Consider the following 15,001-nt stretch of genomic DNA (forward strand, 5'->3'; position numbering starts at 1 on the left):
TCTTTTATGATGGGTTTTCAGTCTCTTCTGGTTATTTAAATCTTTAAAATTATACTAAGCAGGTCGGATCTGAGAGAACAGACATCTTCTGTGTGTGTGTGTGTGTGTGTGTGTGTGTGTGTTACAGAGTATACATTTGTAATTGATGGAATATTCATCACATCAAAGCGAATGCTGATGTATGCATATTAATCCATCCAGGGACAGGATAATATCGTTGGCTGGAGAAGGGAAGATGCACCAATTGTTTTCGGCTTCCTCCAGGATTTTTTGGTTTTTTTGAAATAGCCAGGTGCAACCACTTTATGTTGATGGGCTGTTCTGCTGCTTCACCACCACATAAAGTGAACAGTAATACAAGATTAAGATTTTTTATTCACTGAAAAGGGCTAAAACTGAGGAAGGCCTGGTGGTAGACATTACACTTCTCTATATGTTTTATCTCACGTTCTTATTTATTTTTTAATTGAACCTTTGTCGAAACAACTTTTTTTTTTTTTATTGTGAATTCGATGAAGCTCCCTGTATAAAATTCAGACACAGCAAAATATTCCTATATAGTTACAATTAGGTCCATAAAATTTTAGACAGTGAGTTTTAAATCAAACTGTCAATGTGTGAGTTAAGTAGAATTTATCTTATTTATTTAATTAAATGGGTTTAACAGAGTGTTGCACGTTTGTACCTGTCAAACTATGTTACCTTTGTACCTAAATATAGAATTTAAAATTGGTTCTATGCTAGGTTGTCTGTTATGTGTAGACACAACAACACAACACTGGTTCATCTCTTGCTTTTATGTTTCACAGATCAGGGTTACGTGGCTTGACAAACAAACAAAACAAAAACTAAAAAGATAAAAGCAGCTAATTCTCAAAGATAAACTTTAAAAGACCTTCAGGGAAAAAAAATATTATACAGTCTGAAGATGTGGCTCAAGACCTTTGCACAGTACTGTGAAAGAGTATGAATTTTTCAAAGTTTATAAAGCATTTCAAAATAGTGTGGTACACAAGTAACTGCATATTGCTACAATCCTCTGCGCACTTAAGTTAAACTGTTTTTCTTTAATTCTAATTGACATGTTGTGCTCATGTGAACGTTACCGTATATTTCAAGGAGTTCACAGAATTCATTACTTTTGATTTTAAATGTTCTTAATTAGGATTTCACCTGATCTGTGTTATTTTTAAAAGAAATGTCTTCCAACAGAATCATGAATTTAAACTGCTCAAACTTACACAGGGGCAGATGTACTGAAAGAATTCTTCCATTCCTATCAGTGAACTGAGTTGGTTGAATTTTCTGTTAGGACATTATTAAAGTTGTTTCCTGACACATTTTACTGATATTGGTGTCATGCAGTTTGCTGATTAAATCATTCCAGAGTCAGTAAAATTATTGTGCTTTATTTTATCTTAATCGAAATGCCCACAAGTCATTATTTTCTCGAAGAGTAGCAGAAAAAAATAAAATAAAATCAACCATTTACTGTAAACATTCACATTATTCGTATTTTTTTTAAAAATGTATTCTTCAGTAAACTCAGCGCAAAATAACACATTTCATATAGTAAACAGAAAAGAAAGAAACATTTATAGGCATCACTCCAAACCACTGGCTTAGGTTGTGTTTTGAGGTTGATCCGCGCAGTGAACCCATCAACTCAGATTGCACGCAGGTTGGTAAGAAGTTCAGATCAACCGGCCTGTCCGCCAATCTTTGTTTGACATGTGCTGTCGTCAGCCTCTGCCCTACCAAAGTGAACTGATGTAGTCACGACTAAGAAATCAAGACAAAACACTTAATATTTTGGCCAATGAAAGGGACAATTTCCAGTAAACTGACTTCACGCTCCAGTAACCACGCTTACGGCAAGCGTTTGAAAGTAACCGCTGCCCATGAGAAAGATGTCGTAAAACTGAATGTCAAGGCACTTCCCCATGTGAGGATCTTGTCTTTGAGTGACACGTTTGTGAGGCAACAAAGTAATTCAACTAAAACTATTAGAGTACATAAAAGTATTAAACACTTGGCAACTCCAATTTTACTCAGTGAAACACTCTCGATAAAACGTATGAGCACAGTTTACATGGTAGCTTTGGTGTTGCTGCTAACCTGGCCGGAAGCCTACTGTCACTGATAATCATGTCAAATTATATATCATAGACGAGCTATGTAATCTTAAATAGTGATTTTTTGGTAATTTCAAAGTGTATTCCAGAAGGTTCCCTAGAAATGACTTTGAATAAAGTCTAGTTAGCCTGAGAAGAAAGTCAAATAAATACGAGCAAATACTTAAGCGGAAATTGAGAATGAAAAGCTTTAGATTTAAAACTTAAGAGCATCATAAATCTTCTTACTCTCAGCGTGAAAACAGATTCCATTCCAGCTGTTTGGGTCTTACAACAATAGGAATTCATATTTATTTGGGTTTAAATGATGGAATAATTTTCCTTATATTTAGTCTCAAATTAGAGTACCTTCAAGGAAACCTTCTGGAACGTTATTAGGAAATTACAGACCTATAAAACAGAGCCATATACTCTTTAAAAATAACATTATTTAAAGTTTTTTTGACAGCTTAGTAGAGTTTGGTCCATCACAGGACTTTAAATATGATTTGTACTTGTTTTTCTGTATTGTTTGTATACATCAATAAATAAAAAATACTTCATCTGGTAAATAGAATTACTTATGTCACATTTGTAAAACTATAATAAACCTATGAGGTGTGCAGTGAATAACACTTGAATTCAAATAAACATCTTAGACAGGCAATCTTTTGTGGTTAAGCTCAAGTAACAAAAGTTAAAACACCCTTCCATCGTTGATTTGAGTTTCTTAAGGAAACGAATTGCACGCCGTGACAAGAGCTGTTGTCACTTTCTGTTACTTCACTGATCGCCACGCTTACAGTATTTCTCAATCACGCACAAGTTCTACATGAACTGGAGTTGCCAAGTCGCTGTCACAGGTACTGAAGTGTGAGGTTAGGGGACCAAACGGGGTGAAAACAAGGTAAAATCAGTACAGTACCCCACAAAGCTGCCTGCAAGTAGAGCTAACGTGTAGCCTTTGACTTGAGCTTTGATTTTTGTACGCAGGAAATAGAACCAGGCGTTTCCACATAAAATACCCACAATTCCATTTTTACTATTTACAAACTCATAAATATATAGTCTACAGTAGGAATCATTTTCCCCCCAAACGATCATACAAAAAACAACAGACCATAAAAAACTCTGAACACAAATAAAATAGATTATTTCTATCAAAAGAAAGAAAAAGAAAAACAAAAGAATTAAAATGTATTCATATTCCTTTGGAGTGTTTTGCTTTGTTGATCTGTAGCAGTACTTGTGATGTCAAGCCCTCGGGAGATTTTAAGACCTGAGTGTCTTCAGTCAGGTGCAGATCACAATAGCGCTGAGATCCCTGGGAGGGGACAGGCCCGAGGCCTGATTCATGTAATCCTACACTGAACATACAAAGAAAAAATTTTAAAAAAGGGGGGTAAGGTCTGGGAGAGGGGTAAAGAGAGTTAAAAGATCACAGGTCATCACCACCCTAAGATTCAGGGGACTGCTCTGACAGGGTGTTGAGCAGGTTTTTGTAGGCTGGGGAGTTCATGTAGCGGGGATACGAGTCTCTTTGCATTAGTGTGTAGATCTGCAGCTGGGCATCGTCAAAGGTGTGCGATGTGGGCTCCTGCATGTTCCTGTTAATCGTCTCGCGCACACGGGAGTCGAGGCTCACCTGGGAGTCGAGAGAATAGCCCGTTAGGGAAGAACAGCGTGTGCTCTTTTTGTGCGACAAAACCTTGAGAAATGTCACTGTTTGCTTCACGACTGAAAATTTGATGACGACCTGAAAGCTAATACACTGTAAAGAAAAGATGGACCAGGGCTCTGTGCAGTCACTCACTGAAGCCTCCAGTGGAGCATTTTGGCTGTCACCATCTAGCAGCTGTCACCATCTAGCAGGCTTATTCAAGGCATGGATCACACCAGTAAAACCAAGAAACCTTTACAATCATGCAGTAGTGGCTTATTGTTCTGTATTCTCTGTACTGATATTTTCCCCAAGGGGACAATAAGTTACAAAATGAACACCATGCTGTATAACAAAAAGAATCTAAACTGGTGATTAAGAGTGGAAGTGCATTAAGAAAGTGCCCAAACAGGAAGAAAGAAACAGGGTCATTTTTGCATTCTTAGCCACTCAGAGCCAAAGGCTGCATCCATCTTTTATATCTTTGAACTGGTTAACTTAGCTTTGCACAAAGACTGGAGTCAAGGGGAAATGGCTAACCTTTGCCTAACGCTAACAGTTTATATCACTAGATGTTTAAAGCTCACTATGTAAGGAGTGTGCTGCTGTTTCTAGATGTTCTAGATGCGCCCTCACACTCACACATACTTTCAGTATTTGTTCGAACAGGTCGCTAATATTTGCAAAACGATTAAATCAAAGCTCTCTGACCTCTTTAGGCGATAGAATGGAGATGTAGTCTTCGTAGATGACCCGAGCCTTCTCCTCTATCATACTCTTATTGGTCTCTTTCCTGAACTCCTCACAGGCTAGCCAGAAAAGCATGTTCTCCTCGCTGAACTCAGTGCGAAGGAACTGTCGAAAAGAGTTTCTCCCCGCTGGACAGCACATCAGCTTGTCAAACGACTGCCCCCATGAGCGCACCTCCTCCAACGTGGGCTTAGGACTGTGCAGAATAAGCGAGAGAGTGCCTTTAGCCAAGAGGATGCATTTAACTAAAAAAAAAAAATCAAAACACATTTTTGTACAGCGATATAAGCTGACCAGTCTTCACAGTCTGTGGTCCCTTCCTTGACGTCATAAGATGCCTTTCGGTTCCTATCATCTCGATCTTCATTCCTAATGGTAACACAGACATATAAACATACTTGGTGTGCGAAATAAGAATTTTATACTATTACAGTTACTATGAATACATTTAGCTTTCCTCCATTTTATTAGCAGGTGTGCTTACAAAGAAGCTCTTTATTAGTATATTTATTAATCAAACAAATACATCAATAATTTATATGAAGTGCAAGTGCTGAGACCAATAATTGTCATTTTTGCTTGAAAACCTACTTTGTAATTTGTTGTATGCACTCTCTCTGTATGTACACATTTAACTGCCGTTTATTAAATCGTGTGAGTGTGCTCGATGTTACGTGGCTGCACTGATATCTTTGGACATGAAGCATTGCAACTGCTTTCCAAGTACTGGACGCTTCATGGGCAGCAACTAAATAGTGTCATGATAAATGATTGACAGATGAGCTCCCTCCTAGCCTCCTACAACGGCACAAACACCAAGCGGAAACTGACTGGACAAACGCCTCTCGTGGGCTGTCCACTCCTGGGTTCTAAATCAAAGCCAGCATGGCGGTGCTTTTGCAAACTGTCTCTTATATAATGAAAATAGTTCATTTAATGGTGTTTCCAAATAGGGGTGCAGATTTATCTCAGTGGGTTAAGCAGGAGACGCGTATGCTGTAAAACTAATCCAGAACACCTGGGTTTGAATCCACCCTGAGGCCACTGTCCTATCAGAAAAAGGTTAAACAGCCTCACAAAAAAAAGTTTGTTTTCCCCCCAAAATATTTGAGGTTCAGTTGTAAGTTTAAAAGTTTCTTGCAACTTTAGCCATATGTCAGTATCGTTTAAATATGCTCTCTGTACTGTACTCAATTACAGAAAATTACAGAGTCAAATATATATTTGCCAACTACTTTGATTTTTACTCCAACTCCAACTCTAAATTTCCAGTAACACTACAGAAATCAAGACAATTAATGGGCTTATTAAAACTGTGAAATGGTCCCAGCAGATGCACTCCCTGCATGATCTTTAGTTCGTTGTTGTCACGGTGCTGCTAGATACAGATTCGCAAAAAAAAAGAAGAAAAAAATGTCAAGCCCATGAAGCACAAGCTGAATCCTGCGGTTGAGACACGGTAGCTGAGAGTGTCCTGCCTTGTGTGCAATAATGTCGGCCATGTTTGTGCCACAATTGGTGATTTCTCAGTTGGGGAAACACCTACCAGGAACAGCTACAGCAGCAACACCAGCAGAAGCAGCATGCATTCGAGCCCCGTGGGTTAGCCTGGCCCGGCTGGTCCTGCTGGGCCGGTGCAGTTCCCCCCGCTGCCGACTCCTGCTGCACCGACATCTGCCTCTTTCGCATCTCCATCCGCTCTGATCCCATGGGCTATAGGCAGAGGGGAGGGGAGAGGGAGGCGCTGAGTTCAGACTGTTCATGTCAGAAATAGTATTCAACAGAGATTTTGTCTTGTAAGAAAAATCTCTTGGCCTGCAATGCATTCATGTGATACAAATCAGTCCCAGGGTAACAAGGGTAGTAAGGGCATCACTGGGTGTTCTGACAGTAGAGCTGATGATAGTGTGAAATCCTGATCACGAGTCTATTTTTCCCCCTGGTACTTTCATCAGGACAGCTTCATCAAATTTATTTAGATTTGCCTCACAGGTTGACAACAATCTGTTTCTTAGATGGGCTGCTGATGCTTTCTGGTCGAAGCATGTGCCAGCATCCCCAGAGGTCTCGCTGCAAAGGAATGCTGTTTTGAGGAAACAAGTATGGAGTAACACTTTGCTGATTTTGTTTTGCCTGCTGCCAAATACGCACCCGCCAAGAACATTTCAGTCTTTCTAATCTCAAACTGGCTGTGTGCTCCCTCACACACTCCAAAAAGACAGAGAATGGATTTTAGACCATAGGTTCGATATCTGTAATCCAACATGTAAAATTTGTGAACGCCTTGTTGTAAAAGCACCACATTAAAAGATTTACAATGCTCACTGAATCCAAGTGGAGCAATAAATTAAATACACTTGCAAATATTGAAAATATTTGCCTTTTTTCAGGGGGAGTGAGGAGGGATTTGTAGTTGACAAGCTCAGATTGTCATGAACCTCTGGGCTACATTTATCATGTACATGAGTAATTACTGTGACTATAGGTCTGTAGTGTATTCATCAGAATCCCCTTGGTGTGTAGGCCTATAGACTACAGACAGGCTATGCTCAGAGAATGACTTCTTGTCTGATTTTAACAAATGTGTCATCATCAGGTCAGGCACTGCCAAATCCTGTCAGATCATTTATGTAACAAAGCTGTCGGCATCATCCGGCCACTACCTGACACAAGAAATGATGCTTAAAAAAATGTCTAGAGATTTGGTCCACGGGTGGCGGGGAGGGCTGAAGGCGCAGCTTGCAAATCTATAACCGCAGCATCGCTCTATCACATCCTTCAGAGAATACAATACCGTTAGGTCATTTCTAAAATGGATCCGTGTTCTCACTCAGATTCGGAGCTGGCTTCAGCTGCAGATTTCGTGCGCCTTGCCGAATGGCATATTTTACGCGTTAGGTGTTCGGGTACTTCAAAGCTGACACTATTGCAGTAGGCTATGCTTCGACTCAACAGCCATAGACGATGAAATGGGGGGAGGAGGAGGTGGGGGGGGTGGTCGTATCAATTCAGAGAATAAATCATGATAATGCCAAATAAACCGCTGTTCTCCTTCACAGCGGCATAAACGTGGACGACACTGAGGTTTAATGGCCCCTGGGCGATTTCACAGCAGAAACCATTGCATTAGCAAGTCGCGAATCATATCAATGGAAAGTGCCACCACGAAGAACCGTAGAGCTTCATCGCCCTGGACAACCACCGAAAAGACACTGCCTAGACCCGTTAAAAGCCCGCTGTACAGCTAGATAGTTACATGCCATTAAAGAAAAAAGAAAAAAATACCCATGAAACGGCCTCAAACGCTCCGCTCACAACATGTCAGTGCAACGATACATCGCTTTTTCTACCAGTACTTACAATTTCACCATGTATGCACAGCGAGAAGAGGTAATTCTTTGCCTTGATTACATCCGATGGCACATAAGGCTTCCCCCCCCCCAACCGGCTGCTTCAAGTCAGTACGCATGCGCCCTCTCTCGAGCTCGTAGTAGACCGACGAAGAGCATAAAACCCTACAGTATGGCACAGGTTTGCTGAGCAGGTACTGAAAGACTCCAGTAAGAGACCATTATAGGAATAACTGCGTGAGGCAAGTTTATTAGAAACTCGTACCAGGTATCTAAACAATAAATTAATAAAACATCCTAAAACTTAACGCTACTGCTATTAAAAAATCTCAACATATTTAACAAGAATACCAGGGGGAAAAACACTTTTTAGTCGGGGTGACTGCGCCAGTGAGGCTTTGCTTGAAGTCGCTGTCTGTGGTGCTGAAACCTTCAGCGGCTAATGAAGTGCACCACTGCGTTCAGCTAAACCCTGCAGGAGGATGGCATGACTTTGCCAACTAATGTTAAATCATTTGTGAAGTTTAGTGTGATATGACGTCGTGAGAGAAACCCCGGAGCTCATATTTCAACGCATGGATACGCCATGCACAAATTCAGATGCATACGGTATGTTTTATCCGCTCACAGGAGAATATATTTGTTTAAACGCTTTAAAGGCTTAACCAGAAACAGGGGAGGGATGACGAAACTATATATTTGAATACTGTTGCAATACTTCTACCTCTAAATCCTTTCAATGTGAATTGTCTCTTTTGGATATAAGTGAATAGGCTTCTATTTCCTCCTCTATCCTCCCCCTTAATTTCCTTTCCTTTACAGAGTATTATCTATCAGACTTACGTGTTTTAATCCACAGCACAGGCCTGCGACCCGTGTTATTCTAAAAGACAACACTGCCACCTGGAGGTTGACTGAGCTACGGCACTAACACGATGTGCTCCGTCCATCTATAACATAGGAAGACACCATATCCTGATGACTTAAAGTGTGCTCATGGATTTCAACATGGAAAGCTTTTTGGAGTGTTATGAGCTCTCACTTGGTTTTCCCTGATCATTTTACACATGTGCACAGGCATTACAGTGTATAATTATGCAGTACAATATATTTTCATACATCTTCAGTGTGATCCATTATATGCTATTAATGACACTTTTGCTTTGACTATAGGCCATGTATTGCTTTTTTACTATCACCAGGTGGCACTCTGCCCACAATACCTGTCTTTTCTGCAGAACTAAAGTGTAACACACCCAGTTTATTCCTCTTAATTTACACCAGAGCTTTTGTGCGGTGTCTTTTGGGGCCATGTTGCCAGTCAAGATGCCTCCTGGTGCCCTAAAAAATAATCTCACCAATTCCACTCTGGTATAAGAAGTGGTACAAAATGTGAGTGTGGAGACTCCATGGAGAACTGTTCTTACACTTTCTGCAAAAACCCAGTACTGTTCTATGACACTGCCAGTGGCTCCACTTGGGAAACAGACATTCATCTGTTCTGTTATTTTATCAAAAAAGGGGGCAAAGAGTGAATTTGTTTCCTGCTCACATTATTTACTTTGTGACTGAGCTCAACCGGGGTGCACTTAGAGCACTGACACGTCTTTATTACCCCCGAGATGTTATCATGTGACTTTCTCCACAGCACTTCATTTAACACCTCCCCTTGTGTTCATGTTAGACCCACAGATAGCCCTGTGAGATTGACACATGCACATACACACAAGCAATAAATGATGCTTATGTGGGTGTATGCTTTAACGCACACACACTTCCTCAGATGGCACAAGGCCGAGCAGAAGTGGGAATTTGCCTGAACACACAAGGTCACAAAGGAGAATAGGACGACAGAGCCGTGTGACGAGATGAATAGAATCTTTCAGTGGGTGATTAAAGTGATTCAAGTCATTGTGTGGGTTAAAGGGAGACAGAATGAACTTTAGATTTGATTACTGGAGCTAAATATGCAGGTAGGTTCTGGAGACGGTCTATGGTTACCAACTTAAACACTTCAAGAGATCATGCATGGTATCTGTGAGAAGCTGTTCATTCAAATCAATCAATCAAATATAATTTTATCTCTCTTTGAATCTAACTTGCCATTTTTGCTTTTTTGTTGTTGTTTTGTAATGAATTGTTCTGTTCCCCTGAAGTGTGTTGATCAAATTGCTGTTTGCACTCTAAATGTCAGACTCAGTTTAATCATGCCAAATCAGTTTTGCTAATTATTGTAACTGAGTCACAGATTCATCACTTCTTTTGCTTTTAAATTTAACATCACTTTATCTACGTAACAGCTACGTCACAGAGGGATCCAGTTCAGCACAATTATTTAGAGGCAAATAAATTTGTTTCAGGATAATTTTTTAATACTTTGCAGGACAAATAATTTTGTAGCTTTGTGCACAGCAACATCCTGTAATACTGGATCCGCTTTCTTAAATGTCATGAAAATTTTGTTTGTAATTTTGAGTTTTACAGTCCATTCAGAGTCTATGCTGATCTCTGGAGCTGAATCGAGTCATAGACATTTCATTTCTCATATGCTAATGTTTAAGTTTATTTCAAAGGTACAATGTACTTTTGCATGACCACTTATGCCCATCATGCAGTTATGCCAGATTTAGCCATGTGGTTATTTTCATCTGCGGTTGTTGGCAGGTGGCATTTACACACAATGAAATAAAATGCAAAGGAATCTATGAATAAACATGAGCCTGAAGCAAAACCTATAACCATACAACATATCAAACAAGTGTCAAAAGCAAGTATAAAATTCACAAACAAAAGCACATAAACACGATTACAAAAGGTTTTCATGCCTGTTATGAAAAAGCCAACTGCAGAAAAGCACTGAAAAGCATTTTAAAATGCATTCTCGTCTATATAGATGTTTTGAATTTTGGTTAAAGAACTTATTTTTCACTAATATGGGGATGGTGTGCATCCTCATAGACGGGAGGTCACCATGGGACAACCTAATAATAAGTAACTGTAAATAACTGTAACATAAATAAAAATAATAAACTGGGAGGGAACTTGTTTAAGCATTGCTGTATAGAATATGTATGTCTATTCCCAATGCCAGAAAGTAAGCACAGTCTTGGCTTCTCCATTTTAATTTGATTTCACATCTTTGTTCATTTGCATTAATGTGAACGCTGCTGGAACATTCGCTCAGGTTGTTATTCTTTCATGTATTGCGAATCAATTCTGTTGCCTTGCTCCATGCACACTGTCTGTTGTATCTCTGCCGAACCTGGAGGAGGAATGGAAGGCCCTTTTCTTTCTGGCTCTTTGAATTGAAGTGTCTAAGGACACAGAGTGATCGGTGCTGTGTACCAGTAGCTCAGTTTGACTCAAGAAAGTTAGTGAACACAGAAAGCATCATTCTCTGCTTGAGTCCGCCAGCAGTCACAACCACCCACCAAAATGGAAAGAGGTCGCATTGGACCTCTTTCCAGTCTGACCTCTTTGAAGTAAAGGTTAAGAGCTCTGGCCTTTTCTGGATTGGCAATTATAATTTTTGTAATTCTGTCTGAACTTTGTCTCTTTGCAATTGGAGCATAATTAAACAATCCCATATGGAAAAGAAATAGTAAAAACATATATGATTTACTCATGAAAGTGGCCACTTTCTCATTACTTTCATTTTTTTTTTTAGTAAGTATACAAAACATACAAGTTTCATTATATAATTTTTCAAGGGATCTTATATGTGTTTTCAGTCTTGTATGCTTTTCATACAAGTTTCATACAAGACAGATAAAAACTTTATAAGATTTATATATATCTTTTCCATATGGGATCACTTGTGAATGAATGAAATTTCGTTCACAGTTGGTTTTGAAAAAAGCTGTCCGAATATGGTGAAGTGTTGCTAAGATAACAACAGGCCAAGCCATTTTTTGGTAGAAAATAAGTATCCATGTGCCAAAGGTGAAGTTCATTATCCAAAACAAATCAAAAAAACTCCATAGTTGATCATTTTAATAGCCTGATATCAAAAGCTGCACATGAATGGTCTTCACTGTGACAGACTGAGCATAGACTTAGTAGACTCAGAGTTATTCTGACGTGAAGATACGTCAGGGTGTCCTGGCGATCTGAAGGTTTCAACCTGCGCGTCAGTGTCCACGGTTTGAAATCAGATTGAGACGTTTGCTGCAGCTCGGTGACAGACTGACAAAGCCCCGATTTTTAAGTTAGTTATCTGCATCTGCTAAGGCAAGATAACTCCTTACTTGCTCTCATCAGTATATGTTAATAGAAAATGTGTAACTCAGTGCTTTATCATTGTCTACCATGAGAAGGGTTTTTATGGCTTTCTAAGATTGATGTTAACATCCACAAGTTCTCCACTGACTCCTTTCTCATTATGGAAACAGCTCCCTTGTCCTCACATGTCTCTTACAATCCCTTCCCCACTGTGAATAGCAACACGACTCTCCTTTCTACAGAAAGCCATCGGAAATCTTTGTTTATCCCTTTACCGAGAATGATTCTGTTGCCAAACTCCAAGCAAAATCACATTGTAAGCCTGTGAGTGTATCCACAACACTCTGATTCGGTCATTGCTTATTAAATATCGCACTGAGATGTTAATGCAGGTTGTCAGCCATTTTTGTGTGACTGACCATGTCATTTGGTTTTTAGATTTCTAATGACTTGTATCACACTATTTCAAGGCACGCTATCTTTTAATCTTCTTAAGCCCCGTTCAAACAGGAAGTGCATCCCTGAATAGAAGTTTGGCATGAAGCAAAAAAAGCTGATGATGCTACAAGAGCAATCTGGTTGCCGTAACAACAAAAGATAGCATGAAGGATGTCTCATTTGCTGAGGATTACAATAGTCAACAGTAGTATTCTGTTAATTTTTAGATATCTTGTGTTGATTATTGGCACTGTCTTACATAAGAACCATACTGCTAAGCATGTTGAAAAATCTGTAAAATATATTCAGAGGAAAATGTATTAAATTGTTATAGAGTTTTAGGTTTACTTAATTAGAGAGACTGCATGAGTTCCATGAAAATTAGCTCCAAATAAAATGGTAGTAGTAGAATTAGTATTAGTGCTATATATAACAATAAATAATAATTTTAAAAAGCAATAGAAAAAAACAAACAAAAACTACACATCCATACCTCAAGGCACACCATCTCCTGTTCCTCTCGGTCTGGGTCATTATAGTTGACTGGGTACCCCGCACCATGCCGGCAGGCCCGGACCAGTCCCCGTATCCGCTGCCACATCAGGGCCCTAGTGCGTTTGATCCCCCGCAGTGTAGACGTGGGCCTGATCTCCCACTGCCTCACCGCTCTAGCATATGGCATGCTCCGACCATGAGGCCTCACTCACCACGTGAGGCTCAAGTCTCTTTGAGATCATAAGAAATCCAGACTTTTCACTCCTTTCATCTCTATGTTGTCCCGGCATCCGTTCTGTAGCACATTGCAACAGAGAGAGCGAGAGGTGGGGAAAAGCATGAGCGACCCTGACGAAGAGAACAGTGTTTACAAGGGAGAGGGCAGAAGGGGATTAGGACAATGTCCCCAGTGGATGCAATCCTGATTCCTCTGTGCTTTAGTGTGTCTCACCAGCTTAGGCCAGATTAAGCCTGGAGGTCTTAGTGTCTGAGTTAGATGGACAGTGAAGGGACTAGTGGTAGACCTGGAATCATTTGTGATTGTAAATGTTGAGTTCTATTCCAATGGAAATTGTTAAATGGACCTTGTAGAAGAAACATTTAGCAAAAATAAGTCTAACGCTATTGATATGCACGCATACAATCTGCTGGCAACAGTGGTGCCAGCCTCTTTTTATTAGGGGTTTTACTGAGAAGATTCTGATGTGTCATACTTGTGTGCTTATTACAGACATGCATGGATCAACACAGATCTAACGTCTTTGGTGTGAGCTCTCATCTGACTTTAGTGCTCTGTCATCCACACAAATCCACAAAGTTCAAACACCTCATCAGCCAACAGCAAAGCTGATTGTGATTGATTGGCTGGTGTCTTCTCATTTCCAATCCTCTGGAATATTTTAAATGTTACAGTCTATATTTATAAATTCTACTTTCTTGTGTTAATATTTAAGCTTTTAACTTTGTCTTGGTTGTGTTTATTAGATTTCATTAGTCAACTGAAATGTAATAAATGCAACCACGACAAAATATTATCAACTGACTAGGGTAATAAATTATTTACGAGCCACCAATTTCCACCATGTGCCTGAATTATTTAGATAGGCAGATATAGAACATCTTCTTGATATGTTAATAATTTGAATAAATGAGGATTTTGATGTGGAAGAGTTCCTGCTGTAATTACATTTAAATACTGTGTTTCAAAAGGATGGCAGCACTTTCAATCTTTTTCTTCAGTAATTCGGCTACAGCTCTCAATACAATGGCAAACTGAATAAGAAATACAGGTTAAAACATGCTCAAGCAATGAACAATAAACTCTTTAAGCGGCCCATATCAACACATGGTAAATGGCAGTGGGTTGACATTTGTAATTTAAAACCAATATGCAAGAATATTAAATGAAATATTTTATCTTTACTGTAAAGATCAGGATTTGCTTAACTGTGAGTAACTAATGGTATTTTAAAATTGAAAGTTGTGCATTAATAATAACACTTAAGTCTTCTTCTTCTTCTGCTCTGTTAAGGGGTTGCCACAGCAGATCATCTGCCTCCATCTCACCCTATCCCTAGCATCGTCCTCTATGAGCCCATCCCTGCATGTCCTACTTGATTATGCCCATGAATCATTACTGTGGTCTTCCTCTTTTCTTCCTGCCTGGCAGCTCCATATTCAGGATCCTTTGTCCAGTGTATTCACTATCCATCCTTAGCACATGTCCAAACATGCAAAACATCTCATCTTGGCATCCTGACCCTTGTCTCCAAACCACTTAACCTGAGCTGACTCCCTGATGTGTTCATTTCTATTCGTGTCCATCCTGGTCATTCCCATTGGAAATCTGTCTCCAAACCTTACATCTTATCAAGTCTCACTACCAACTTTTAAACCTTGCTTTACACTCTTGGTGCTGTCCTTTTGTCATAAATCACTTCTGCCACTCATCTCCACCCATTCCACCTTGCCTA

The 15,001-nt window shown here is 39.6% G+C and overlaps 1 protein-coding gene across 2 annotated transcripts; it reads right to left on the bottom strand.

The window, feature by feature from the left end:
- Positions 1–65: 65 nt before the first annotated feature.
- On the bottom strand, positions 66–13,427 carry rgs20 (regulator of G protein signaling 20). 2 transcript variants are annotated; one of them, XM_005912456.3, is made up of 5 exons: positions 13,027–13,427; positions 6,071–6,237; positions 4,819–4,893; positions 4,486–4,720; positions 66–3,759 (listed from the first exon to the last, which is right to left on the bottom strand). In XM_005912456.3, exons 1-5 carry the CDS (start codon positions 13,213–13,215, stop codon positions 3,571–3,573), a joined length of 855 nt encoding a protein of 284 aa, XP_005912518.1. In that variant the 5' UTR covers positions 13,216–13,427; the 3' UTR covers positions 66–3,570. The 2 variants fall into 2 exon arrangements, with proteins under 2 accessions (XP_005912518.1, XP_014187390.1); XM_014331904.2 differs by lacking the exon at positions 13,027–13,427 and adding an exon at positions 7,885–7,992.
- Between the last annotated feature and the right edge of the window lie 1,574 nt (positions 13,428–15,001).

The sequence above is a fragment of the Haplochromis burtoni genome, unplaced genomic scaffold (assembly GCF_018398535.1).
Source record: "Haplochromis burtoni strain Fernald_Lab_line unplaced genomic scaffold, NCSU_Asbu1 Contig_3, whole genome shotgun sequence".
Classification (NCBI taxonomy): Eukaryota; Metazoa; Chordata; class Actinopteri; order Cichliformes; family Cichlidae; genus Haplochromis; species Haplochromis burtoni.

Excerpts from the sequence above, each read along its gene's own strand:
- rgs20 (XM_005912456.3), bottom strand. The coding sequence starts at position 13,215 with ATGCCATATGCTAGAGCGGTGAGGCAGTGGGAGATCAGGCCCACGTCT. Across the intron at positions 6,238-13,026 it reads AGGAGATGGTGTGCCTTGAG|CCCATGGGATCAGAGCGGAT; the intron begins GTATGGATGTGT and ends CTCTGCCTATAG. Across the intron at positions 3,760-4,485 it reads CCATTCTATCGCCTAAAGAG|GTGAGCCTCGACTCCCGTGT; the intron begins GTCAGAGAGCTT and ends CTCGACTCCCAG.